The sequence below is a fragment of the Pteropus vampyrus genome, unplaced genomic scaffold (genome assembly GCF_000151845.1).
Source record: "Pteropus vampyrus isolate Shadow unplaced genomic scaffold, Pvam_2.0 Scaffold360, whole genome shotgun sequence".
Taxonomy (NCBI): Eukaryota; Metazoa; Chordata; class Mammalia; order Chiroptera; family Pteropodidae; genus Pteropus; species Pteropus vampyrus.
In genome coordinates, this window is record NW_011889141.1 from 856,698 (window position 1) to 884,374 (window position 27,677).

Genomic DNA, 27,677 nt, shown 5'->3' on the forward strand with positions numbered 1-27,677 from the left:
AAATGTAGGAGGAACAGAAATTGGATCAGCATTTCTTCTTTTTAGCTTTCGAGATAGTGCTTTTTATGCTATTCTAGATTCATGCGTGTGTGCATGTGTAAGTGTGTCTGCAATAAAAAAAAAAATCATCTCGTTTCTTTAGATTCGCTCTAGTTGCCATTGAGACTTCAGGTTTTAGAATAAGGGAAAGTAGAAAGAGCTACTCCTGGAGGATGGGACACAGGTCCTAATTTCACCTCCTGTACCAAGCAACTGTGCAGATATCCGCTTTCTTTTGGCTTCGGTTTTATTATCTATAACAGGGAAAGACTAGTAGGCTAACAGATTTCTACCTCTGATAGTCAACTGTTTTATTATTTTAGGTATATACCCAGAGTTTTCTGGATATCCATGCGATATTTAAAATAGGGCCACTCCAGTCTTAAGATTAGGGCAAACTTACAGTGTCTATATAATAAATATTTCATAACCCTATAATTAGCCAATGAACAAGTAATCATTGGGCACCTATAATGTGCCTAGCACTGTGACAGATGAGAAGAAAGAATGGATGAAAGCAAGAAACACTTTTTTTTTTATGTGCTAGTCTTTCTAGGTTTCTTTTTTTTTTTCATCATACCCTACAAAGTCATCTGAACAGCAAATACTCCCTATACCTCAAATATATCATTCATTTGGGAATTACCACATTAGAACTTCATTTCTCTTTATCTTGGTGTGTAGCTTTGACTTCATTAAAATGTAAATGGACCTGCCCAGGTTGAAGAGAAGAAAACTCTTTACAATGATTTTCAGTGTTCAGGTTTCACACAACCAGTTGTGTTCGGTCAGTAGGGATGAGGAAAAGATCACCTCTATTGCAGTGACACATACCATACGGCCTGAATTGCCCAGTCCCATGGTCAGATTCTTTTATCACATTCAAGAAAGAGAACATGCTCTGGAATAGAAGAATCAAGGGTTTAAATCTTGGCTTAGTCACTTACGAACAACTTGAGCTGGCATGACCCCAGTGAGTTTTTGGTCTGAAATATGTGTCTTTTGGAATGGTTGTAAACTGCACTCATTCAGCAAACATTATTTAATGTCTACTATGTGCCAGGCACGGAAGTTGAAATGCCCTTTCAGATTCTCCAGTCAAGAATACGGACAGGACAAGTCGGCAACAAAAGTAAACACACAGTGGGGTAAGTGCTTTGAAGTAAGCCAACATGTTCCTATACATAGTGGGAATAACATAAGTACGGGACATTTGGCCAGGGGAGCTATTATTATCACGGACAAGCACATGCACCTGGGTTTAGGTAGCAGGTACAGTGGAGGGCACACCTTCGATTAGGGAAGAAGAGACCCGAGTTCAAATCCTGACGGCATTGATCATTTACAAAGTAATAAAAATTATTTTGTTCCTCTTGGAAACTTGACGTAAGTCATTTCATTTAATCCTCACAATCTATGAGGTCTTCCTATTATTTTTTTCTGTTTTACAATTGAAGGAAATTAAAAGAAATTTAAGAATGATGTGTCAGCTTGACCAAGGCCACACAGCTAGTGAGAAATAATGTAAGCGTTTGAGACTAGCTCTGTCTGACATCAAAATCCTGCTTTGGATGACCACAAATAAGATAATGGATATGAAAATGCTGTATAAACTCAAAAATTCTGTAAAAATAAGTGGTGCTTCTCAGATCATGCAAACTAATACACACACACATATATATACATATACATAATGTATGTGACATACATTAAATTTATATAAATTATAAGATTTACATATAAATGACATAATTCATATAATTATAATTATTTATATAATTTATATAAATTATATGGAAATTTAATGTACGTCATGTACTCTATTTCTACATCTTTACCTCCAGATAATTCTGGTCAAAATAATCAGGTTATTGATGTGGTAATCATATAAAATAATTGCAATCAGCTTCATTACATTCTAAGCATGTAACAGACTAGATACCATAGACTCTTGGTGTTGAAAGGAAAAAGAATCATGATGTATTTTGCTAAAATGTACCTTTGATGATAACTGTCATTGTGAAAAACAGGTGGGGCGTGTGGCCACTGATTGTCCACCACATCTGGTTTCTCTTCCGCTCCGTGCTGCAGATTGACAGGGGCTGTTAGATCTCAGGGGAACCTTTATGTCCAAATCGACCTGTCTCAATGCAAATCACCAACGGCTTTCTTCCTGGCTTTTGAAGTGACTTTCCAATCTTTCTTCTCAGTCTCTTGGTGCTGCCATCCACCTTCTCTACTGCTCTCTGTTATAGTATTAAACACATATTGACGGCTAGTTCCCTGTTTACAAAGAAACAAGTAAAATTTAAAAAACAAACAAAAACGAAACTTTCATGTTATCTCTCTTGTCCGTAGGAGAAAGGTCAAACTGTCTAACATGACATTTATTCATCAAATATTTGTTGAGTACCTACTATGTGCCCGGCTTGGGTCTAGGTGCTTGAGATATTTTAATGAACAGAAGATGAAAAAATTCCTTAAAGCTCTGATCTTCATTAAGCTTACATTCTAGTGGGGGAAAACAGACAACTAGTAAACCAATCAATTATGTGTCATGGTAGAAGGTGGTAGGTACTATCAAAAGAACAGAGCAGGGTTAAGGGGGGGCTGAAGTCTGTAAGTGGAGAGAAGGTTGAAATTAAGGATGCAAATGCTCGCACATATATACAATTACATACACAGTACGTGCAATTACATACATGTGAAACAAACAAATGTCCTTGCCATCTTTGCTTCTGAAGATCTTTCACAATTTGTCTACCTCCCCCTGCCTCTCAAAACTAGACTTCTATTATCTTCTCTTAACCCTTTTTAGCCTGTGCTCCTGCCATGCTGACATGTTCAAGGTTCCTCAAGCACTGGGCCCTCCTAAGCTTTAGCAGATGCTCTTCCCATCTTTATTGTAAAGCCCTGTGAACCATCTACCTCCCAAGCCCCACACATGCCAGTTTTCATGCCAGTAACCCCTTACTTATTGCTGGAATCCTCCACAAACACATCTCCTCTCGGAAGCCTCCACCTGCTGTGTCTGGGATCCAGGATGCTGTACAAAGAATTCTCTTATAGCCCCTGTCACATTGTGCTGTGATCTGTTTCCTGTCTGTCTCATGCATTAGGAGGACTATCTTGAACTTAATAGTAATGTTTTATGACTTTCTACATCATCCACATTTAGCTCTATAAACACATGGATTATGGTGTTTGATCAGTCAATATTATTTGTGCAAACTGAACATTAGCATTTGTTAATTTTTTTTTCACCTCTTTCTTTAATCTTTAATGAAGATGTCAGTTTTCCACATCTCTGTGTGCTTCATTGCACTGCTTTAAAGGAGAAATAACTCCTCGACCCCATAAAACCTGGTCAGCAAAACTATGATGATAAGAAACACAAAATTGTCTCTTTGGGCATTTCAATTTTTGACGTGTTTATTTTCTTTAAAAAAAAAAAAAAGAAAAAGAATAGTGTAAATCTGAGTGGCTCAATAAAGCAACTGCCATGCTTGGAAAGAAGGGGCTATTTATTCCAAGTACTAGTAATAACTAGTACTAGTGATAACTTCCTTCAGTAAAGTGGTGACATCGACTGTGAAGATGAAGATCCAAATAATTCAAAAACGCCCGTCTGTTCTGGGGCCTGACAATTTTCTATAAAGAAATGCATCAGATAAGGGTGATTAAGACCTCCATGAAATACCAAATAAGTACTGTAGAGGGGAAGTCTATGTCAGTAGAGGTAGGACATTTGCCTCCCAGTGTCTTTTCCGACTCTGGGAGTCTATGGTTCCGTGACAGAATGAAATGGCCTCTTCACTTAGATTTTCATTGTCCCAGGCATCTCCCTTTGGGGCTCTGAAGGCAGAGAGAAGATATATGGCCGTGGGAAGGAATATCAGCGCGATGACCGATTTCATCCTTTTGGGATTTTCGGAGCAGCCAGAGCTACAGGTTTCCCTCTTTGTGCTGTTCCTGGGGATCTACTGCATGACTCTGGCTTGGAACCTCGGCCTCATTGTCCTCATCAGGATAGAGTCGCACCTCCACTCACCCATGTATTTCTTCCTTGGTAACTTGTCCTTTGTTGATATTTCATACACGTCCTCCGTAGCCCCTAAGATGCTCTGTGACTTCTTCAAGGAGCGGAAGACCATCTCCTTTGTGGGCTGTGCTGCTCAGTTTTTCTTCTTCATCGGGATGGGAGGCACGGAGTGCTGTCTCCTGGCAGTCATGGCGTATGACCGGTATGCAGCCATCTCCAACCCTCTGCTCTACACAGCCCTCATGTCACCCACCACCTGCGTGGGGATGGCCATTACAGCATACACTGGAGGATTCCTCACCGGATTGGTCCAAACCAGCTCCATATTCCGTCTCCATTTCTGTGGGCCGCGGGTCATTAACCACTTTTTCTGTGACCTGCCCCCCTTGCTGGTCTTGTCTTGTTCTAGTACCTTCCTCAGCCAGGTAGTGAACTTTCTTGTTGTGTGTGCAGTTGGTGGGACATCAGCTCTTGTTGTCCTGGTTTCCTATGGCTACATCATTATTGCCATCATGAAGATCCATTCAACCCAAGGGCGGACGAAGGCTTTCAACACCTGTGCCTCTCACCTGACCACAGTGATTCTCTTCTATGGCTCTGGTCTCTTCTCCTATCTCCGTTCTACTGCTGGCTCCTCACGGGACCAAGATAAGTTGGTGTCCATGTTCTACGGAGCTGTGATTCCCATGCTGAACCCCATCATATACAGTCTGAGAAACAAGGAGATCAAAGACGCATTGAAAAAACTCAAGGAGAGGAAGAAGCAGATGTCCTCTTTGTGTCTTATAGTTCCTTGAGTTAAAAAACAAACAAACAAACAAACAAAAAACCCTTATTAAGATTTGCTACATGCATTATCTCAGAAGTGGCCCCCCTGAGCCCACAATCTGAGATAGGACAACCAAGTTAGTGAATTTGCAGCAGAATTGAACATGGATTTTCAAGTGTCTTTCATTCTCTTTTATAAGACGGTTCATAAGCAAAGGACAAACATCTCTAAAGTTCTCCTTCTTTAATGGTTGCGTCTATAAATCCTGGTGAGTCATGTCAGCCATCCCCGAGTCACATCAACTTTGGATTTAACTATTCTGCCTCAATCCTTTTCTCGGTTCGTGCTGTCCTTTGATTTGCTCTCTGATCACTTGGATCATTGGCAGTTTAGGTAGAGCGAGGGCTGTGACCGAGACTGACCTGTCCTTTGTACAGCCTCCCTCGATCCTTGACTCCGCCAGATGAGGTCAAGCATTACTGCGCAGTGTTCCCATTCCACACTGTCCTTAGTTTCATCTATCGGAAGCTATAATACTTTATAATTTTTTCCGGTTATCTGTCTTCTCCCCAGGTTGTTAACATCTTTGACTAAACTGCTCTCTGTTGTTTCTCCAAAGCACAGGACATGACTGGAGCAAACTATGTGCTCTACAAATATTTGTTTAACAGATGGATAAATAAATCCAAATTCACTTGACGGATAATTTAGAGATTTTATGCCAAGGAAGGGAATTAACATTTATTGGATGCTTATTATATGCCAGGCATTGTGCCCAGTAATTTTTAAAAATTGTACTTTAAATCTATAACATATACACAGATTCTTTTGTTTAACAAATTAAAACACTATAGATAAGAAAATGTCTCCTTTGACCATAACCCTCAGTTTTAATTCATTCCCGCACTCTCCAAGAGTGCAGGACTGTTTATGTTGGTATGTAAAATAATACCTCTTCTGCATATTAATATTAATATATACCAATCCAAAATATATAATACTGCTTTCTGCGGCTCTGTGTATTTACATACATGGTATTGTACTGAATGATCATTCTATATCTTGTTTTTTTTTTTTCACTCTACATTATTTCTTGGAGCTCTTTTCATGCTATACATCTAAAATTTACCTCGGTCTTTTTAACTGTTTCATAGAATTGACATAAAATTTATGTGCCTTTTTCCTCCATTGATGGACATTTCGGTAGTTTCCAGTTTTTGCTAGTTTATTACACTGTTGCAATGTGCATGTTTGTACATACCTCTTCGTGCTAATATGCAATTTTTATGGTAGAAACTGAGAAGATGACTTGCCGTTTATAGGATACGTATATTTTTAATTTTCTAAATTTACTTTAAATTTAAATTGCCAATTTCTCTAAAGTGCCTACCGGTGGATGCTCCTGCCAGTGGCGTGCTAGGGCACCTATTTACTCAAACCCATTAGACCATCAGTATTTGCACAGTAATTTTCGTGAGCACATCCACATTTGACTATACCTTGGAAAGCTTTTAGAGCTATCGGTGACCTCCTGTGACCGGTCTATTCTGCTCCCCTCTTTTCACAAATAAGGAACCGGAGCTCTGAGTGGTGAAATAATTTGCTAATGACTCACATCTGGTTAATGAAAGCCCTCCTTTCCAGCCCGGCAATCTTTCCATTTACTACACGACAGCTGGTTGTTGCCTGTCAACAAACTATCCCAAAGAAGGTGAAAGGCCCTGTGAGGCAGAATGCAGGACGGTCTGAAAATTCTTTCTTCACAGTTTGGCAACTCTGATTTCCTGTTTTCAGGGAAATCGTGCTACTTCAGCTCTGCCTCAAGAATTTTATGGCTAGGGAAACTTCTTTCTCTCATCAGAATTACAAGGTGTCAGCTGGAGGAAATATTCCAGGGGCCCAGGCTGGGCGCAGGCCTGGCCAAGAGGTGACTGGAGGCGACCCCCTTTTACATGTTGTATGTGTTAATTTCTGTGTAAGCTTGCATTTGGAAATAAAGGTCCCACTGCTAAAAATTAGGGTTATAATCTACACATTTAATAAAATCCTCTAATTTTGCGAATGAGGAAATGAAGCTCCAGCGAAAACAAGCAATTCGCAAGAGCGACGAGGCCAGGACTCAAACCAAGGCCTCGTGACTCCTCGTGTCTCGGCCATGCACTTTTCTCCACATGTGCGCGTGCACACACACACACACACACAGAGTCACACACACACACAGAGTCACACACACACAGTCACACACACACAGTCACACACACAGTCACACATACACCCACACACACACACAGAGTCACACATACACTCATACACACACACAGTCACACACACAGAGTCACACATACACTCACACACACACACGGTCACACATACGCTCACACACACACACACGAACTCACACACACAGATACACACACGTTCACACGTACACACATGCACTAATATACACATTAGCACACATGCAAACACACTCACACACACGCACACACACACTGCAGAAGGAAGGACTAGTCCTCGCTACGCCCGACTAGCCAGCTGCTGCTCTCTACCCTCTCCCTGCTCTCCAGAAAAGTTCTGTTCTGGTCACCTCGTGACAGCGATAACAGCAGTCCTCTGTCTTTTCCTGGGGGTGCGGGCAGAAGGAAAGGCAGATCACACTGGAAGCCGGAGCGCCCCCTGGATGGAAATTTCTTACCCCTGGAAGGAGGTGGTCAGATTTCCCTGAAGGCATTCTTTCATTGGAAGGAGGGGTGTGATAGCAGGAAACTTTGTTCCCCAGAGTCCTGATACTTCGATATATGGGTGGCCACCCATCACATCTATGAAAAGGTCAAGTGTACAAAATAAATTATAACGACAGAGAGTTTGACTGGTTGAGCTGATGCACGGAAGACGCTTCTTAGACGCACAGGCACAGACGCATTTCTCTAAACACAAAGATTCAGGCTCAAAACCAAGAAAGGGAGCTCTCGAGTGCCAGAAAGAGCAAACTCAAAATCAGGGTGGTGGGTGGGAGGTGACGCCGTGGGGCTAAGGGACTTTTTGAGCCAGGCATAAACCTCGTTGCGGTGTACTGGGGGGTGATCCAGGCCACTGGTCTTGGGTGCAACGCTCAAGATGGCCTGAGATTGTCCTGGGAGTCAAAGGGGCTGTCCCAACCACCACCCACAGATGAGCAACAACCCGCCGACTTGCCCGTGGAGAATGGCTAAGATGTTTGCCATCTTCCAAGACGGGTCAGAAACCTAGTCCTGTGTTCACACAGGGGTGAGGTTTGAACTCACATTGATGCCAAACCAAGAAATTGACAGAAACACCAGACCACTAGGAGCATGAGGCCTCAGCAGAGACGAATTTAAAACCAGCTCGGAGGGACAGCCGGCCGAACCAGAGCAAAGTGCCTCCACGGGGCAAACCTCAGTGCAAACGGAGCTCGAGATTACAAACCGCACAAGGAAATAATTCACCGATAGGAACAACAGATAGGAAAACGTGCTTGCCTTGATCTGTGTGGACAGAATGTTCTTAAAAGTTTCGAGTAAAAAGTCTGAGCCATAGGTTTCAGTTCGAGCGGGATGTAATTGGATTGGGGACTCGTGGACCATGCATCATGCAAATGCTGGAAAGGAGCTCAGCAAAGTTTATTTTACAGAAAGGGAAACCAAAATTTAGAAAGGGGAAGTGACTTGTCAAAGGTCACCCTCGGATTAGTCATAGAATGAGGAACAGCATCGAGTCTCTGGAATTCTAGCCCTATGCTTTTACTATCCCACACTGCCCTCATTCCCAAAGGTAGAAATTAAAACCTAGTTTTAAGAGAGGATGAGGAAGGAAGAGAGTCAGAAAGGCCTACTCGAGACCCGAGAAACACCAGAACCAGGGTTCCGGTCCTTATGAGCAAAGCTCAGATTTGGCTCTCTAATAACTAGAATTTTCAGATAAATCTCTCCTCTCTTTTTGCATCATGCTGACCTGTTTCTCTTTCCTTATTCTTTCCCTACTTTCCTCAGTCCTTCCCCTGACTGTCAGCCTGACGGAAATATCGTCAGAATCCAAGTCTGACTGGATCAGGAAGAAATTTGCAGGAAAGTGACAAGGCAGGTCAGTTCTGATAGTTATTCCTTCTCAGCCTCAGAGTGTAGGATCGGGAAGAGGATTAGGGTCAGGGAGAGGAGTGAGACTGGGTACCTCTAAGGTGGCCTCTCTAGCTACAGGTACTTGGCAAGAATGGGGACCAAGGTGGATATGGAATGGATATGGGTCAGTCGTGCAGAACCAGAGGCTTAACTACCAGATCAGGCTGGAATCAGCAAACACTCTCAGCATATAAAAGCTCTCCCTCTGGGCTCTTATAATTTATTATGTAGGACACTGGGTTCACACCATCCCTAATTCACTCAGGATACAATTACAGACCAGAAAACCAAATTATTTTAGAGTAAGAAATACAAATAGCACAATCTAGAACCAGAGTAAGTGCTCAAAAATATTGAAGTAAATTGAAACAAAACTCCTATAATAATGTTGGTTCAGTTTGATTATTCATTCCCAACCAGTCATGGCCTAATTTTCCATCGAAATGTTTGAGAAATATTATCAGCTTTGTCTGCTTTATTCAATAGTAATAAGTATTGATTGGGTATCTGCTATGGACCAGATACTGCACTAGACTTTAGCAATACAATGTTGAACCACGAAGAGGGCACCCTCTTCCCACAAGGAGCTTATAGTTTATTAGAGAAGTCACACAAGAAGTCCATTAAAATATACAGTAATGAGTGCAATGGCCTGGCATGGAGCGTATAAGAGGGACATGATCGTATAAATTAGTGCTCCTTATCAATGAATGTTTCATTGGGAGGGATACTCCCAGGGCTGCAAGTGTAAGGGGGAGGGAGCTATAAGGCAGGGAAAGAGACAAATCCAATCTAAGGACTACTCCTGAGCCCATCACAGCTTAAGGAAAGACACAGACCATTGTTTAGTCCTGCAAATGTCTTCAGATAGTTCCCAGGAAACCACTGGTCCTCAAAGCAGCCCGTCATAGTGAGAAAGGAAGAGCAAACTGCCTGCTAGATCCCTCATAGCTGTTGTCTCTAATGCATTGATGTCACTGGCATGTGGAATGAAGTCCCAGCTCCTCTGACCAACTCCTGGAGGAGCCACGTCCCATATCCAGTGGCCCAGTGCTTTATTTGAGCTCAAAAATGAGGAAGGAGCCAAAGTCTCTGGAGGTTCAGTACTTTTTTAGGGTCTCCGACACATTATAGAATGCTCAGTTAAATTTGGATTTTAGATAACCAATGACAATTTTTCTTACAATAAGTACGCCCCAAATATTGCATGGGACATACCTATACATACTAAAAATTATTTGTTGTTTATCTGAAATTTAAATTGAGTAACACCGTCCTCTTGTTGAGCCTGGGGCAAGAGGAGACTCTGCCAGAGCTCAGGTCTCTCCCGGGTGGGAAGCCGAGTGGTCTTGGAGGTGAGGAGATGGGAGGTCGACCAGTAACTCCCTATTCCTCTCTCCCCCGACCTCTAGTAGATGCCATTCTGCTTCCTGTCTCTAGGAATTTGCTTATTCTAGATACCTCTTATACGTGAAATCATACAATATTCATCCTTTTGGGTCGGTCTAGCCCCAATATTGACAGGCCTCAGATGCCGACATAAAATAATTTCTGGGATGTGGATTCTTGTCAGCTTCAAATATAAACTGGATGTTCCTCCTAAACGGATTGTCTTGTCCTGTTGTCTCCATCACCTTGGGATCTTATAGGTCTCTCCTCTGCCATTGACTGTTCCGGACTCTCATTAATAGAGTTCTAAGACTGCAAGTTTCTTGCATTCATTCATTTATTCATTTAATCTTTCATATATTGACCACCTACTAGGTGCCAGATGTTCTTCTAGGCAAGACTGGTGTTCATGTGACTAGGTTGCAAAAATATTTAAATACTGTCTTTCTTGTAGGTTAACACGTGCTTCTTCAAGCCCATCAAATGCCCTATCCAAGCTTATCCTTGCCCTGGAAACCCCCGAAGTTCCCTGTGATCCATCAATAAAATAACTGGCCCAGCAAAAGGCCTCTAGGCCCCTCACACTGTGGTCCTCATGCATTCTGACTAGTCAATTAATGGGATAGACATAGTTACACCCTGACAGGACTTCCAGGTGGGTGGACATCTAAGCCGCCTGCTTTCTCTTGCTCGTATCTGATCTACTGCTTCACTGTCACGATGGCCACAGCACAGAAGTACGGTCTCAGCCACAAGAGGATCAAACAGACAGTTTGGGCTCCGTTGAAGCAAAAGTCTTCTAAGAATCAGAACTGACCATGGACAGGAGGTGGGGAGCCACCCTGCCCTGGAGGCACCCAAGCAGTTTGTAAGACTGTATAAGAGAAAGGCTCAAGCGTGTCGACTAGGAGGCGGATCCTTTCCAATCATGGGATTCTATATTTCTATGATTTAAATTAGGGGTCGGTAAACAACCAACCCCCCCCAAAAATCCAGCCCTCACCTGTTTTTATAAATAAAGATTTATTGGAACACAGCCATGCCCATGCATTTATATAGCATCTACTTTTGCACTACAGTGGCAGATTTGAGTAGTTACTATGGACACCATTTGGTTGCAAAGCCTAAAATATTTACTAGCTGGCAATTTACAGGAAAAGTTTTCAACCCTATTCTAAAAGACTCCTAAGATGAATCCTCGATGAAGCAACTAATCAGTTCTAATTTACCCGTGTTATTAATCCAGATGGTGTTACTATCAGATTGTTTCCTTTAAAAAGATGCATGTCTTTGTTTAGGATATTACTAAAAAATACTCAGGTGGTCCCACTGAGTCAGTATGGCTTCCCATGCTGTCAAATAGATTACCAGGCGAAAACCGAGCTCCTCGGATGCTGTAACATGCCTTTCCCCCCATCCCCACCCTGTAAGGATTGAACCAGAGTCAACCTGAAGACTGCGGCGACAAGCTCGGCAAAGCTGAAAGCTGATATGCATCGATCTTCTACCTGGGTCATAGAGAGCTTTACATGGGTGATTGCAGTTGATCTGATTAACAACTTCGTCTATAACATAGAGGTAGATGCTGTTGTTTGTGGTTCACCATTGAGTAGATGAAGGCTTAGGGAGACTCCAGAACTTGTCCAGAGTCACATATGGAGCCAGGGTGTTGCCTGAATTTCAGTTCTGAAAACTCTATTTCACATCTGTGTTTGTCAGTCTAGTAGTTGAGATATTTTGAGTGACTATATAAAGTAGAACAAACTCTGTAAACTGAATAGACCCACATCCCAGTCAATGCTCTTAATTTCATATTTAAATCTCTCTCTCTCTCTCTCTCTCTCTCTCTCTCTCTCTCTCTCTCTCTCTCTCACACACACACACACACACACACAATAGAGACAATAGGAATATTTCAATGGAAGACTCAAAATTCCCAATTCCATGCAATTTTAAAGAACCACCTCACCTAACTCACTTGTTTTTACCTTAACCTATTCATGGCTATTTCAGATAGAAAGAAAAATGGTGGTAATTTTTACTTTGTCTCTGTTTAAAGTCCATCCAAGATCCTATGGTAAAAGAGGGAAAGATCAAGTGTTAGATTGGTTTTGTGTTACCCAATAATGAAACAAATATAGAAATATGAAATCTGCCAGCAGTTAGCCCAGACGGGTCCCATGCCAGTTACTTCTTTTGCTCAAATCACCCCCAAAGAGGAAGTTACATGATAGGAAAGATGTGGGGACTGAGAAGTGAGGACAGAGGAGAAAACCCACTGTGCTTCCAGTCCTGTCGTGTGCCAAGGCTCCCTGCCCAGCTGAGTTCAGCTGAATGAGAGACTCCCAGAGGCACTCTTTATTCTAGGCCAATGTCAGCGGGAAACCTGAAGGCCGACGGGGGCGGAAACGGGTGGGTCCTCACCGCTCCGTCTCTGTGGAACTCACCTTGGAGGGTAGATGAAGAGGGACAGGCGGCTCCAAGGGCTGGCTTGGTCAACCAGACTCTTAAAAGAGCATTAAATTCTACACTGGCGACTCCAAAGATGGCGCTTACTCTGAGTGTCTGACACATAACAGAGGATTAATAAGTATTTACGTAATGGACAGATGAACTAGACTTCCATTAGGAAGTCTTGGAGGATTGTCCTGCGATCGATACCAATGTAGCGTCAGAGCCCTCTGGAAATGAAGCCTGTGACTGAGGAGTGACGTCTGCTGTGAGGTGGAAGGCGGGGCGGAGAGGCCTCGAGGCTAATTCTTGGCCACAGTAGGATTTCTTTCTTCTCTGGTGCAGTGGATTTATCACCTTAAATCGCAGACTTGTATCTTCCTAACCTGAATATGGAAATGGCAAAGAGAAAAAAAAAAAAAAAGGAGCAGAAAGGGAATAGTTGATGAAGAGAAAAATAATTAGGAAAATTGGGGAGAAAAGGTGTTTTAGAACAAGAAATAAAATGGCTTAAGGCTGCCAAATCCTGGCTTTTAATTCCCATGCGGAATTTCACCTGGACCTTCTGTTTTTATGCACAAAATTAAAAGGAGTCAAGAAATCCCTGTGTTCTTATTTTTGTGGACAAAAACAACCCTGATGGGAAGAATAGCTTTCGAAGGGAAAAAGCTGACAAAGCAACTCGGAAAAGATCAGGTCAAGAATCAACAGTTCAGGAAAGAAAATGTTGTCACTTTGTTTTTGTTGCTGCTGTTGTTGTTATGATTTTTTAAATTAAACTTATTGGGGTGACATTGGTTAATAAAATAATATAGGTTGCAAGTGTACAATTCTGTAATACCTCATCTCTATATCTCATTGTGTGTTCATCAATCAAAGGCAAATCTTCTGTCTGTCACTCTGTTAACTGACACCTCCTAGATTTTCTAGAACCAAGTTTATCCAGGGTCTATAAAAGCCACAGCTCTCTGATCCATTTAGCGGTTTGATTATTTGTCAGTTTTCAGACTGGTTTTCTAGACTCCTGCTAAAAAATTAAGCACACCCAGCTGTACATCCTTGCCCCAAGCCCCTTTCAGACTGCAGGTGAAATGCAGAAGTGGGAAACACCTGGACCAGATCCAAGCCCACAGAGAAATGAATCTGAGGCCTGAATCATGGCTTAGCCCTGCATGAGATGGTGCCGCAAAGTGGCCCGTGCTCAAACTGAGAAAGAAAGCAGACATGGGACTTCCCTCTTGCCTCTTTTTGGAGGAAGTGAAATTACGGTTCTGCAACCCAGATGAATAAATACCTCTTGTAGAAAAGTTGTGTTTTTCTTCTAGAGACCAGAGTTCAGTTTTCAGACCCGGGCCCAGGAGCGTGTCACCTGAGAGTGTGCGATCGCGTATGCCATTTCAATACAAGAAAAAGTTGAAATAACCGGTGAGCAGAGTGAAGCAAGAAAGAAGTGAGTGAAACGCTCTGGTCAGACGCTCGCAGGCTTCTTCCCCGCCCTTGACCATGACGATTATCGATGTCAGCAGTGGGGGCAGCTTTAAGTGGGACCAAACTTCCCATCATTCACACTTCTCCTTCACTGTTTCCTTGGGAACCGAAAAGAGAACTTCCTTGAGCACAGCAATCAAAGAGTCATAGGCTTTGGATCATTTCAGGTATATGCAAATTCCAGAAATAATTCGCTTTTTTAAAATTATATTTAGTGTCGGTTATTTTCCTGAGTACTAAAGGGACGATTACCCAGTACTCATCCCTGTATCTGGTACTTAGTTGATTCTCAGTAAAAATTGGTCAATTGAGTAAAGACATGTTCACGATAGAAAACTCAAAAAAAAAAATACAGAAAAGTTAGAGAGAAAAATTTAAATAATTCGTAAAACCTACCAACCAGATATAATTACTGTCAATGGGTTGTTGTATATGTCTCCAGTCACATGTATATCTGTACACAGTTGAGATCATGTTGAGTGTATATCATGCTTTTTTTCACTTAACCTTATGGCATAAGAATTTCTCATGTTATTAAAATTGAATGCATAATTATGGTGACTGTACATAAAAAAATTTGGCAAAAGGCCGCAAACCCCCTTTACTCTTGTTAGCTCATTTAGCTATGTTCAATTGTTTGCTATGACAAACATGGAAAGGAAGGCTGTCCAAGAAAATGGCAGCGACTGGGCGTTTTAAAATATGGGAACATCTCAGTATAGGACGATCGATATTTGCCTTGCTTATTTTCTCATTGCAGAAGAGTGAGTTCTCAACGGGATTTATTAAAGAGAAAAACAAAGGGTAAGAAATTGCTAGCATGTCTTCAAAACAGTGTAAGTGAGAGAGTTTTCTGATTCTAATGAAGTAGCCCGGAAACAGTTTGAAGAAAAGTGTGTGAATATTTCAAAGACTTATTGGAAGTACTAAAAGGCATTTGACTCTAATTTTTCTAATTCTCGAATTATTCTACTGAGCTATACATTTATAACTAACTGATTTGTAAATTAGACAGGACATCCCGTGCAGAGGCTTGCCTCTCTAGCCAAGGACAAACTGGACACTGGTTCATTAATTAATCCTTCTTGGGTGTAAGTGAATTCCCGAAGCATGGTAACCAAAACATGAATAGACCCAGAAAGTGGGTATTTCTGAGTTTACGGAACACAGTATAATTATTATTTTAATAATAACTAGTGAAGCTCAGCCTGGGAAGCTAGGCAACTGGCCTCATTATTTCAGAAAACACGGCAAGTTGCATCTGTGGCAATCTAGGGTAATTCAATTCCTTGAAACCTTTTTTCCAGGATGCGTACAGGTGATAGTGTAGTGCTACTTGGGAATTGAAACACGACTTTTCCAATCTCAGCACCGCATCTGGTTCGTGGTATGATTGGAGGGGCCATAAGGGTGCAACTGGGAGGAGCTTCGTTAAGTCACCTGGATCCCCTGACTACCCCTAAAGGTACTAAGAAGCACCTGAGTGTCCCAAAGACTTGACAGAGCTTCAGTCAATCCTGATATTAGATCAGTGGGGCCTGGAAGCTCTATGCTAAATTACAGGGTCTAATGCCCTAGCATAAGAGCACTAATGAAAATTCACAAAATTATATTCTAATGATGTAACAAATGAATTGACGTCTTTAAAAAAAAATTGAGCAATAAAGAGCCATATTCTTTTTTATGCATCTATGCTGATTACGTGCCCTTAAATGAACAACGGAATGAAAAATTAAGAGTATAACATCAGGTACCAAATTATTGCCAGACACACACACACACACACACACGGTGTATAAGTGTGTATATACATATACACATAGTCCTTGTCCACAGCCTGGTTTTGGTAGATCAAAATCTAGATTATAGTGTGGATTTTCTCTTGGCTTGAACATCCCTATTGGAAAGAAAACAACAACACGACCTGGGGCCCCTGGCCTCACTCCAGCGCTGAGGACGATGCAGACGGAGGTACCCAGTGAATCCTCTTTGGGTCCCTTCAGCTCTGCCCCAGATAACGCCATCCCCACAGCCGGACTATCAGGGCTTATAACGAGGAAACTCCACAGGCCCCGTGTCCAAGATGTTCGTTCACTCCTTTCTTCCATGTGAACAACCTTCACCCTCAGGTGCATGGGAAACCCAGGCGGTGGCCTTGACCTACCTCTGGCCTAGGTGTGGTAGAAGCAGGGTATCTCAGCTCACCGCTGCATTTACAGTATGAGGAAACAGGTATTGGAGTTCTGGGAAAACTGCGAGGGAAGATTTGAAACATCAACAGAGTAAACCCGAAGCAAAACCAAAGCTTGCTTTCAAAGCTGAAAGCTCGTGTGGGGAAGCAGTCGGCCTGCGGTTTCATTTCTTGTGCCCACGACCGCTGCAGCGAAACTGACCAGGGCCGCGGGGAGGTGGGGGACTCTTAGAGTCGTTAGCCGTTAAGGACACAGGGTTGCGTTTGCACATCTGGCACAAAATAATTTTTTTCAAAGTGCTGGTAGACCTCAGTATTCCAACCGACTCTTACTTCCCCATTTCGCAATGAGATTTGCCTAAAGAGGAACCAGCAGATTTAGGAGAACTGTTGAATTTTGCGTGTGTTTCAGCAGCTACTCTCTTGCACAGCGGTTCAGTTTGCACTAAGCTCACTGGCCGCTGCGTAGAACCGGCCAGCGGCTGGGGCTGTCTGAACCATGAACAGCCTCGGTGGTGCCGTCCTCTTCTGCGCAGTGGCAGCATGGGCTAAAGTGGACGAGCCTCTGGGAGAAAGAGATGAGGCTGGGTTTCAAAAATGCAAGAATGTCTTAAAGCTGCCTGTTCTGGAAGTCTTACCTGGAGGGGGCTGGGATAATCTGCGGAACGTGGACATGGGACGGGTGATGGACTTGACTTACGCCAACTGTAAGACCACAGAGGACGGACAGTACATCATCCCCGATGAGATCTTCACCATCGCCCAGAAAGAGAGCAACCTGGAGATGAACTCAGAGATCCTGGAATCCTGGGTGAACTACCAGAGCGTCACCTCCTATTCTATCAACACGGAGCTCTCCCTTTTTTCCAAAGTCAACGGCAAGTTCTCCCCTGGGTTCCAGAGGATGAAGACCCTTCAAGTGAAGGACCAAGCTGTAACCACTCAGGTCCAGGTAAGAAACCTGATCTACAGCGTCAAAATCAACCCCACTTCAGAACTAAACCGGGAGTTTAAGAAGTTGCTCGTGGACATCTCCGACCGTCTGGAGAACAACCAGACGCGGATGGCCACCTACTTGGCAGAACTCCTGGTCCTCAACTATGGCACCCACGTCGTCACCAGTGTGGATGCCGGGGCCGTCCTCATTCAGGAGGACCACATCAGATCCTCCTTCCTGCAGGACAGCCAGAGCAGCCGGAACATGGTGACCGCCTCGGCTGGACTTGTCTTTCTTGATGTCGTGAACTTCAAGTTTGAGGAGAACCACACCTCACAGAACGCCTTCACCAAGAGCTACCTCTCCAACCGAACCCACTCCAGGGTGCAAAGCATCGGCGGGGTTCCCTTCTACCCAGGCATCACCCTCCAGGCCTGGCAGCAGGGCATCGCCAACCACCTGGTGGCCGTGGACCGCTCCGGCCTGCCTCTGCATTTTTTCGTCAACCCCGACATGCTGCCCGACCTGCCAGGCCCCTTGGTGAAGAAGTTGTCTAAGACGGTGGAAAACGCTGTCAGACGCTACTACGCGTTCAACACCTACCCGGGATGCACAGACCTTAACTCGCCCAACTTCAATTTTCAGGCCAACTCCGATGATGGCTCTTGTGTGGGGAAGGTGACCAACGTTTCCTTCGGTGGGGTTTATCAAGAATGTACCCAGCTCTCGGGGAATGAGGCCGTCCAAGTCTGCCAAACCTTGGAGCAGAAGAATCCTCTCACTGGCGGCTTCTCCTGCCCCTCCGGCTACAGCCCCACCCGCCTGCTGTCCCAGGTCCTCGAGGAGGGCTACAACAGCCTGGAGTGTCAACGGAAGTGCACCCTGCTCGTCTTCTGCAAGACGGTGTGCGAAGACGTGTTCCGAGTGGCAAAGGCGGAATTCAGGGCTTTCTGGTGCTCGGCCACTGGCCCCGTCCCGGATGCCTCGGGACTCCTTTTTGGGGGGCTCTTCAGCTCGAAGAGCATTAACCCCTTGACGAACGCGCAGTCGTGCCCCGCTGGCTACATTCCACTGAGACTCTTTGAAACCCTCAAAGTATGTGTCTCTCAGGACTACGAGCTGGGATTTCGGTTTTCGGTCCCCTTCGGTGGCTTCTTCAGCTGTGCCGTCGGGAACCCCCTGGTGGACTCTGCCATATCCAGAGACTCGGGGGCACCAGCTCTGAAAAAGTGTCCCGGGGGCTTCAGCCAACACCTCGCCCTCATCAGCGACGGGTGCCAAGTGTCCTACTGCGTCAAGTCTGGGCTTTTTACAGGAGGGTCTGATAACGCCATCCCCACAGCCGGACTATCAGGGCTTATAACGAGGAAACTCCGCAGGCCCCGTGTCCAAGATGTTCACTCCTTTCTTCCATGTGAACAACCTTCACCCTCAGGTGCATGGGAAACCCAGGCGGTGGCCTTGACCTACCTCTAGCCTAGGTGTGGTGGAAGCAGGGTATCTCAGCTCACCGCTGCATTTACAGTATGAGGAAACAGGTATTGGAGTTCTGGGAAAACTGCGAGGGAAGATTTGAAACATCAACAGAGTAAACCCGAAGCAAAACCAAAGCTTTCTTTCAAAGCTGAAAGCTCGTGTGGGGAAGCAGTCGGCCTGCGGTTTCATTTCTTGTGCCCACGACCGCTGCAGCGAAACTGACCAGGGCCGCGGGGAGGTGGGGGACTCTTAGGGTGGTTAGCCGTTAAGGACATAGGGTTGCGTTTGCACATCTGGCCCAAAATAATTTTTTTCAAAGTGCTGGTAGACCTCAGTATTCCAACCGACTCTTACTTCCCCATTTCGCAATGAGATTTGCCTAAAGAGGAACCAGCAGATTTAGGAGAACTGTTGAATTTTGCGTGTGTTTCAGCAGCTACTCTCTTGCACAGCGGTTCAGTTTGCACTAAGCTCACTGGCCGCTGCGTAGAACCGGCCAGCGGCTGGGGCTGTCTGAACCATGAACAGCCTCGGTGGTGCCGTCCTCTTCTGCGCAGTGGCAGCATGGGCTAAAGTGGACGAGCCTCTGGGAGAAAGAGATGAGGCTGGGTTTCAAAAATGCAAGAATGTCTTAAAGCTGCCTGTTCTGGAAGTCTTACCTGGAGGGGGCTGGGATAATCTGCGGAACGTGGACATGGGACGGGTGATGGACTTGACTTACGCCAACTGTAAGACCACAGAGGACGGACAGTACATCATCCCCGATGAGATCTTCACCATCGCCCAGAAAGAGAGCAACCTGGAGATGAACTCAGAGATCCTGGAATCCTGGGTGAACTACCAGAGCGTCACCTCCTATTCTATCAACACGGAGCTCTCCCTTTTTTCCAAAGTCAACGGCAAGTTCTCCCCTGGGTTCCAGAGGATGAAGACCCTTCAAGTGAAGGACCAAGCTGTAACCACTCAGGTCCAGGTAAGAAACCTGATCTACAGCGTCAAAATCAACCCCACTTCAGAACTAAACCGGGAGTTTAAGAAGTTGCTCGTGGACATCTCCGACCGTCTGGAGAACAACCAGACGCGGATGGCCACCTACTTGGCAGAACTCCTGGTCCTCAACTATGGCACCCACGTCGTCACCAGTGTGGATGCCGGGGCCGTCCTCATTCAGGAGGACCACATCAGATCCTCCTTCCTGCAGGACAGCCAGAGCAGCCGGAACATGGTGACCGCCTCGGCTGGACTTGTCTTTCTTGATGTCGTGAACTTCAAGTTTGAGGAGAACCACACCTCACAGAACGCCTTCACCAAGAGCTACCTCTCCAACCGAACCCACTCCAGGGTGCAAAGCATCGGCGGGGTTCCCTTCTACCCAGGCATCACCCTCCAGGCCTGGCAGCAGGGCATCGCCAACCACCTGGTGGCCGTGGACCGCTCTGGCCTGCCTCTGCATTTTTTCATCAACCCCGACATGCTGCCCGACCTGCCAGGCCCCTTGGTGAAGAAGTTGTCTAAGACGGTGGAAAACGCTGTCAGACGCTACTACGCGTTCAACACCTACCCGGGATGCACAGACCTTAACTCGCCCAACTTCAATTTTCAGGCCAACTCCGATGATGGCTCTTGTGTGGGGAAGGTGACCAACGTTTCCTTCGGTGGAGTTTATCAAGAATGCACCCAGCTCTCTGGGAATGAGGCCGTCCAAGTCTGCCAAACCTTGGAGCAGAAGAATCCTCTCACTGGAGGCTTCTCCTGCCCCTCCGGCTACAGCCCCACCCGCCTGCTGTCCCAGGTCCTCGAGGAGGGCTACAACAGCCTGGAGTGTCAACGGAAGTGCACCCTCCTCGTCTTCTGCAAGACGGTGTGCGAAGACGTGTTCCGAGTGGCAAAGGCGGAATTCAGGGCTTTCTGGTGCTCGGCCACTGGCCCCGTCCCGGATGCCTCGGGACTCCTTTTTGGGGGGCTCTTCAGCTCGAAGAGCATTAACCCTTTGACGAACGCGCAGTCGTGCCCCGCTGGCTACATTCCACTGAGACTCTTTGAAACCCTCAAAGTATGTGTCTCTCAGGACTACGAGCTGGGATTTCGGTTTTCGGTCCCCTTCGGTGGCTTCTTCAGCTGTGCCGTCGGGAACCCCCTGGTGGACTCTGCCATATCCAGAGACTCGGGGGCACCAGCTCTGAAAAAGTGTCCCGGGGGCTTCAGCCAACACCTCGCCCTCATCAGCGACGGGTGCCAAGTGTCCTACTGCGTCAAGTCTGGGCTTTTTACAGGAGGGTCTCTGCCCCCCGCCAGGCTCCCTCCTTATACCCGGCCACCTCTCATGAGTCAGGCTGCCACCAACACTGTCATGGTGACTAATACCGAGACTTCAAGCTCCTGGATTAAAAACCCCCAGACCAACCAGTGGAAGCTGGGTGAGCCGCTGGAACTGCGCAGGGCCATGAAGGTCCTCCACGGGGACGGGGCCGGCCTGTCCGGAGGAGCGGCTGCCGGGGTTACCTTGGCGGTCACCACTGTCCTGGCGGTCGTCATTGCCCTGGTCATCTACGGCACCCGGAAGTACAAGAAGAGGGGATACCGGGCAATCGAGGACGAGAGACGGAGTTTGGTTTCCGGTGCCGCAGAGACGGGAGAGACTGGAGAGCCCACCGAGCCCGCCGAGCAGGAGCAGAGTCCAGCCTGAACCCCTCCCAGAAGCCGTATCGCTTCCCCGCAGAGCTTCAAGCATCTTTCCTTCCTTCTCTCTCCGCTTCTGCCTTCTTAACTGCTGACGTAGCAGGTGCAACAAAAAAGCAGGTATCACTTTGTGACTTCTTTGGGTCTCTGGGCCAGGAAAATTATAGAGCTACACGGACAAGTTTGGGGCTGGGTTTGGGGAGCCGTTGTGACTTTCTAAGCAAAGTCATCTTGGGGACTAAAACACGAAGGAGGTGTCTTTTTCCCTTTGTGTGCCAGTAATTATCTCCACCTGAATGCATACACGTCAAAGCAGAGGAGAATGTTGACAGTTGAATTCGGAAATGATGCATTTAATCGGAGGTTGGTTTCCCATTCACGAGCTTTAAGAATCTGCTTTCAAGAGTTATCCTCCACTGCTTTGTTTTTTAAAAGTTGTCTGTATTCGCTACTCCTGGAGGCTGGCAGAGCCCCCAGAAGACAGAAAGTCCTGCCTAGCCCAGCTTTTCAGCTTTGAGGGCCCTGTGTTGATGGGCTGTGTCACCTCCTCGGTCACAACAGCATCATCTGAACAGAAAACTGTTGCTTATACCAAGCCCATGTTTTCCGACTTCCCCCAATTTATGATTTTCTTAGACCAGACCACTCTTGGACTTTGGACTAGTGTCATAAAGTCCTCAGAAAAATATTTCAACTTATAAACTTCTATTAGGATGTCAAGGGAGAAGGGATAGGTTGTAGAAGAGGAGTAAGGGAAGTGAGGATAAAAACCGGAAAAGATTCTGGCCTTCAGAGTAAATTGGGACTTTTACCCGCAGCCAACTACCCGGCTTCTTCCTCTGAGCCCATCGTAAACGAGGCAAAGTAAGGAGCGTAGATCTGGATGGATTCACCTTGACAATTTTCTGGTCTGTGCTGCCAAAGCACAACCCTTTCATCCTCCATGAGTGGCCCTCGCCCTTCATGACTCCTATCACTTACACACACACATACACACACACCCCCCCCAAACGTGTGTGCGCGCACACACACACACACACACCCCACATTCCGACAAGACGACTGCATTTTTCTGAGGGTGGGAGACAAGGAAAAAAGCAAGAAGTCAAAGAAGCTCACACCTAAGTTTTTCATTCTCCCTAAAACCAAAACACAGTAGACACCAGTTACGCGCCCTACCTTTATTTTTTTCCAACAGAAAAGGGGGCTGACAGGATCCAATCTATATTTTTAAATGACATACTTCTTTCAGGTCCAAGTCGATTTGCCTGGGGCACCTCACAGGACACATGATTGTCACCTGACGCTTGGAGGCTTTGCTCGGTTTTAATACCACCCTCACCCCATTGTAATTATCAGGGTGAAGGTATTAAGGTTCCTCCACCACATTTTTAAGTTCTATATTTTCTTCGCCAAATCAAGTGTCATTAGTGAGTGATCTTCTGTGAAGGATAATTTGTCCTCTCGTTAATATTCACAGTCAAGAGCTTAGGCTGACACTAGGTCCTTCTTCGGAGGAGCTGCCAGAAGCATCCCGGCCTGTGGGAAGAGGGGGAAGAGAATCCTCCTTTGCCTCCCACTGTGACACGGAGAAGAGGAGGGAGTCACAGGATGGGAGCTCAGCTCTCCCCACTGCCCAGGCGGGCACACCAGTGTCTGCAGCCCCTTCACCGAACCCCTCCACTTCAAGCATTAAAATGTTCTCTGAAACCTCTGGGTGTTTTGTGGGCAAGTTTCAGCCACGCTAACCACTTTTCTGCAAATATCGACTTTCCCATGAATTCTTTGAAGATGACTGAGTCCGAGAGACCAAGGAGAGCTGTGGGCTCCCAGGCTTTTCATGCATTAACTACCCAGGGAAATGAAAACGTTTTTCATGAACTTGTGTTTTGACTAACAAAATCACACATAACTATGCATTACAATGTGTACTTAAGGAACACTTGGTCCGAAATCGGAACGCGGGAGCTTGCATTGCGCATCGATTACGTCCTTTTTTACCAGGTAGAAACCAGAGGGGACAGTTCCCAGGCTCTGCTTCCAGGACTGGGGGGGCCCAGGCAGGGGTCTGTGGAAAGGCTCCCCCACTTCCAAGAAAAACCATACTCTGTGGGCGCTCAGAAATAGAGACACACTTGGGGAACAAAGGCAGCTTTGCAATAACAGCATTTTATTTTCATGTTCTCATTAGTATCAGGATGGTCAATACTAAAACATTTATTTGAAAAACAGCAGCTTGTAAACTGTTGGAACATACACGCTAGTGTGGTCAGGTGAAGGGAACTTTAAGAAGCGAACACTCACGGGTTTTAAAAGGTCTTTCCCCCCATAGATTCATTTAGTTATTTCCCCTGCCATGTGGTCTGTTTTCTTTAGAAGAACAAGAAGTCAAGCCAGGTCGCTTGGTCAAATATGTGGGTGGAAAAGACGTGGAAAAAAAAAAAAAGAAAAAAGTAAAGGGATTCCCCCCACCCCATCCCGTGGTTGCTGACAGACTCGGGGAGGTTCTCCAACTTCTTCACAGACGGGGGGCCCTGCAGAAAGCGGAAGGTTGACAACAGTTCGTGGTTGTTCATTTGCCGTTTATTGTTCTGCACATACACCTCATGAGCACCAGGTGGCGATGTCCTCCTCCAGAGCAACACCAAGGACTTCAAAACACACCAGTTACAAGGATTTACGTTATCAGGACATTCACCTGCCCTCTCCCAGAAACCCGCCCCCCCATCAAATGCCAGCGACAAGGAAAGGGGACAGAGCCCTTTCTCGTACCACACAGGGACTTCCCCCAGTCCTCTTAGGCACACGACAGTGCAACCAAGTATAAGACAACAGAGAAATCCAAATTTTACCAAAAAAAAAAAAAAAGTGGGGGAAGGGGATGAAAACACAAAGGTACACACGACCGCATATACACAACCCTTAAGGGATGAGCATTTGACAGTTTGTCTCCAGTCCCATTTGTCGTCCCTGGAGACTCAGGGAGGGAGAAACTGGGCTGCTGGAAGCAAAGGCATGGACTTCCTTGCAGGAGCCAGAGAACTCAGCAAGGCGTCTGGTGGGGGAGCGCCCTGTGCCGGGGTGCTGGGTGCACAGGGCCTCTGGGGGGTTCTCCCCGAACCCGGGACTGTGCCTTTCCAGGTCGGCACAAGAGAAAGGGCAAAGGAATGCCTCCCTGCTCGGCTGGCACAGTGTTAGAAAGGGAATTCAAGATTCCTTCTGCCCAGAAAGTCCCATAAGATGATGAGGTAGCCCCTACTGAGCATCCTCAGGGAGAAGAGACGCGGCCACAGACACGACCAACATCCTGGGGGAGAGAAGACTCAGTCTCAAAGTGGTACTGCCCCTGGCACACAGCCCTGGGTCCCCTCCCCCCGCCCACACCTCCTCCTGCCTGAGGCAGGAAATCAGCCTCTCCCCACTGCCCACGGCCAGTTGTCAAGCCATGTCTGCCTTCTTCCCCACCTCCGCCCGCACGGTATGTGTTTCTACCCACTGATCCTCAGTCTACTTCTTCGTGCCCGTGGGCGGGATCCCAGCAGACCCTGGACGAGGGTGCTGAAGGCGGGGACGGTGCGTGGCCTGCCCTCAGTCTCCCCCATGATCTCTGGCGCATGGTAGCCTGGAGAAGGGCACGGGGCGTGACATGAAACACTGCAGGGACAGCTCTTCCATCCAGTCCGGACGCCTCCTTCCCGACGGTGGCAGGGAACCACCCCGTGGTGCAGCGAACTCGGGACCATCCTCCTGGTCTGCTGGTGACATAAAATGGCTGTGACTGGCAGGAGACTGGAGCTATCATGGCAGACACAAGTCTTCCTGTCCGAGCTCCCTCTGCCGGGGCCGATTAATGTCCCTATAGCCATTTGGGAAGCGAGGAGAGGCTGAGCACCAGCATGTCCCAAGGACCTGGGAGACACTCAGGTGAAAACAGCACGCAGCTCGGAGGCTGGCCCTCAGGAAAGCCCGGTCCCCACTTCTAACTTAAGTACCGTTTGTGAAGGTTCTTTTGTTTCCATTTTTCTAGCATCCAAAACCTTCCACGTATTGTGAAATATATATGCATATATATACGTCAAACCCCCAAAACATGAGGTATATAAATTCAAATTAGTATCCAGAGGAACGTCCCCCAGACACAGAGTTCAAAGAACCCACTTTCAAACGGGGCATCGGGTTTCCCTTCTTGATACCCCTTCTCTCCTCCCTGATCCCCAATCCATTGCTTAATGGGAGCCAAAGGCAAGAAGACTGTGGGGGAGGGGACAGCCAGGGTCTTGGACTGGACCGCAGGGTGGTCTTAACCCTATTACGAAAGGGCTAACGCAGCCCCGTCCTCACTCCAGATCACTCTGCAGTGGACGAGGGAGATGAGGGGCCAGCACTGCCTCTGGGCTCAGATTTGCCAATTTGCATGGACACAGATCGAAGACCTCGGAGAAACGAGACTGGTTGGAGGCTGGCTCAGATCCAGTCTCGAAAGAGACATAAAAAGGGGTCAGTCCGGCCGTCACCTGACACATCTCCCCAGACACAGGGCCCAAGTTTACTATGGGACGGGCGGGCGAAGCGTGAGGGAAGTTAAGGGACCACGGCCCAGCTCTCTGATCCCCATCAGAACTGGGGTTTGACATCTTGCAAAACAGAGTGTGAGAACGTGACGGGAGCCTCCTCCAACCTGGCCCAGAGGTGTGCACGTGCACACACACACACACACACACACACACTCACAGATATGCACACACACAGATGGCACAGAGCCCAGCACAGGCTCCACTCACAGTGACTTGATGAGACTCATGGAATCTTTGAGCTGGTCGGGATGAGTTGGGAAGAAGGCTGTGGGCTCCTCTCTCTGAGGGCAGCTCAGATGCTAAGTGGGATGCAGGCTCTGGTCTGATCAGAGGGTGGCTGGAAACGACCTCATGGGACGCCACCCAGACAGGAGTCCCAGAGCCCATCCATCCGCACGAGAGAACCAGACGTCTCTTTGGACTGGTCAAAAGTGTGGGGAGCGGGGAGGGCCCAGAGAAGCCAAGGACTATCGTGAGAGCCGAGTGTGTTCCCAGAACTCTTGGCCTCTCTGATGCTCTTGGCAAGAAGCGATGCCTCGCTGTACACCGAGGCACCGGTTTCTGATGTCACAGCCGTGTAGCGGTTCACCCCTTTGCCCCCCAACCTTGCACAGTGAGAGCTCCTCGCCTCCCGTGGAGGAGAGAAAAGCAGAAACTCCACCCTCAAAGCAGAGCAGAAGCAGCAAGAAGCCAGCCGAGGCAACGCACCTCGGGCTTCACAAGGCCAGGGTATGGCGTGCCCACGCATTGTCCACACCTCAGTGTGCTCGCCATGCCCACTTCGGGGGGCGTGAGGGGCAGTGTTCTTGCCTACCCAGCACCGAAAACTCCATGGGAACGGACCAGGGATGGGCCCCGTCCCATGTCCCCTTTGTGGTGGATGGTTTATGAATGGTGTCCCCTTACTCCATAGGGCTCCCCCACTGTGGCTGGAAGGAGAAGGGAATGGAGACAGGACAGGAGGGGAGATGAGGGAGCTGAGAGGGCAGGACACCAACTTCCACCTTGACTCTCCCCACTTCCTGTCCCGCAGCCCCCACAGCCCCTCCCCCCAAAGCCCTCCCAGCTCAGTCCTTCTCCTGGGCAGTGCTGTCAGAAATGCCTTGGGCGGCCAGTTCAGCCAGCACGTTATCCAGGTAATTGGCATCTGGGTAGCCATGGCCAGTGAGGTTGGAGCCAAACTCTGTCTTGTGGTGCACCTCATTCCAGATGACGGTGTCCGACTCGCCCGTGGTGCTGGAGGTCCCGATGGCGAAAATGAGGCGGCGGTCCCAGGCCACCAGCAGCAGCTTCAGAACCTATGAGAGAAGAGGCAGGAGAGTCAAGTCAGACGTTCGATGTTGGGCAAAGACTGTCCCTTGGATGGCAGACCGTCCTCCCAAGGACCCCACCTCTTCCTGCTGCCCTATGCCCTAAGCGGCACTGTGCACGGAAAATGTGGACGTGGAGTCAGGGACCGGCAGGGAAGCCGTGGCTCTGTCACCAACGAACTGTATGACCTGGGAC

General features: G+C 46.9%; 4 protein-coding genes across 8 annotated transcripts in view; 3 read left to right on the top strand and 1 right to left on the bottom strand.

The window, feature by feature from the left end:
• The first annotated feature begins 3,915 nt into the window (after window positions 1-3,915).
• LOC105305059 (olfactory receptor 5A1-like) lies at window positions 3,916-4,878 on the top strand. The gene has a single exon (XM_011379495.1). It carries the CDS (start codon window positions 3,916-3,918, stop codon window positions 4,876-4,878), a length of 963 nt encoding a protein of 320 aa, XP_011377797.1.
• A 12,051-nt stretch (window positions 4,879-16,929) lies between these two features.
• Window positions 16,930-18,918, top strand: LOC105305060 (macrophage-expressed gene 1 protein-like). The gene has a single exon (XM_011379496.1). It carries the CDS (start codon window positions 17,005-17,007, stop codon window positions 18,916-18,918), a length of 1,914 nt encoding a protein of 637 aa, XP_011377798.1. The 5' UTR covers window positions 16,930-17,004.
• Window positions 18,919-19,363: 445 nt separating this feature from the next.
• LOC105305037 (macrophage-expressed gene 1 protein-like) lies at window positions 19,364-24,465 on the top strand. Its single transcript, XM_011379466.2, has 2 exons — window positions 19,364-21,717; window positions 23,078-24,465. The coding sequence occupies exon 1, from the start codon at window positions 19,439-19,441 to the stop codon at window positions 21,602-21,604; it is 2,166 nt and encodes a 721-aa protein (XP_011377768.1). The 5' UTR covers window positions 19,364-19,438; the 3' UTR covers window positions 21,605-21,717; window positions 23,078-24,465.
• DTX4 (deltex E3 ubiquitin ligase 4) overlaps window positions 24,159-27,677 on the bottom strand; it is a 31,148-nt gene continuing 27,629 nt past the window's right edge. For 2 of the 5 annotated variants that reach the window (XM_023522894.1, XM_023522892.1), the window contains exons 9-10: window positions 27,371-27,469; window positions 24,159-25,349 (exon numbers count right to left, since the gene is read on the bottom strand). In XM_023522894.1, coding sequence (XP_023378662.1) covers window positions 25,086-25,349; window positions 27,371-27,469 — 363 coding nt within the window. In that variant the 3' untranslated portion in view covers window positions 24,159-25,085. Of the gene's footprint in view, window positions 27,470-27,677 lie in introns of all 5 variants that reach the window. The other 3 variants (XR_897052.2, XR_897051.2, XM_011379467.2) reach the window with 3 other exon arrangements.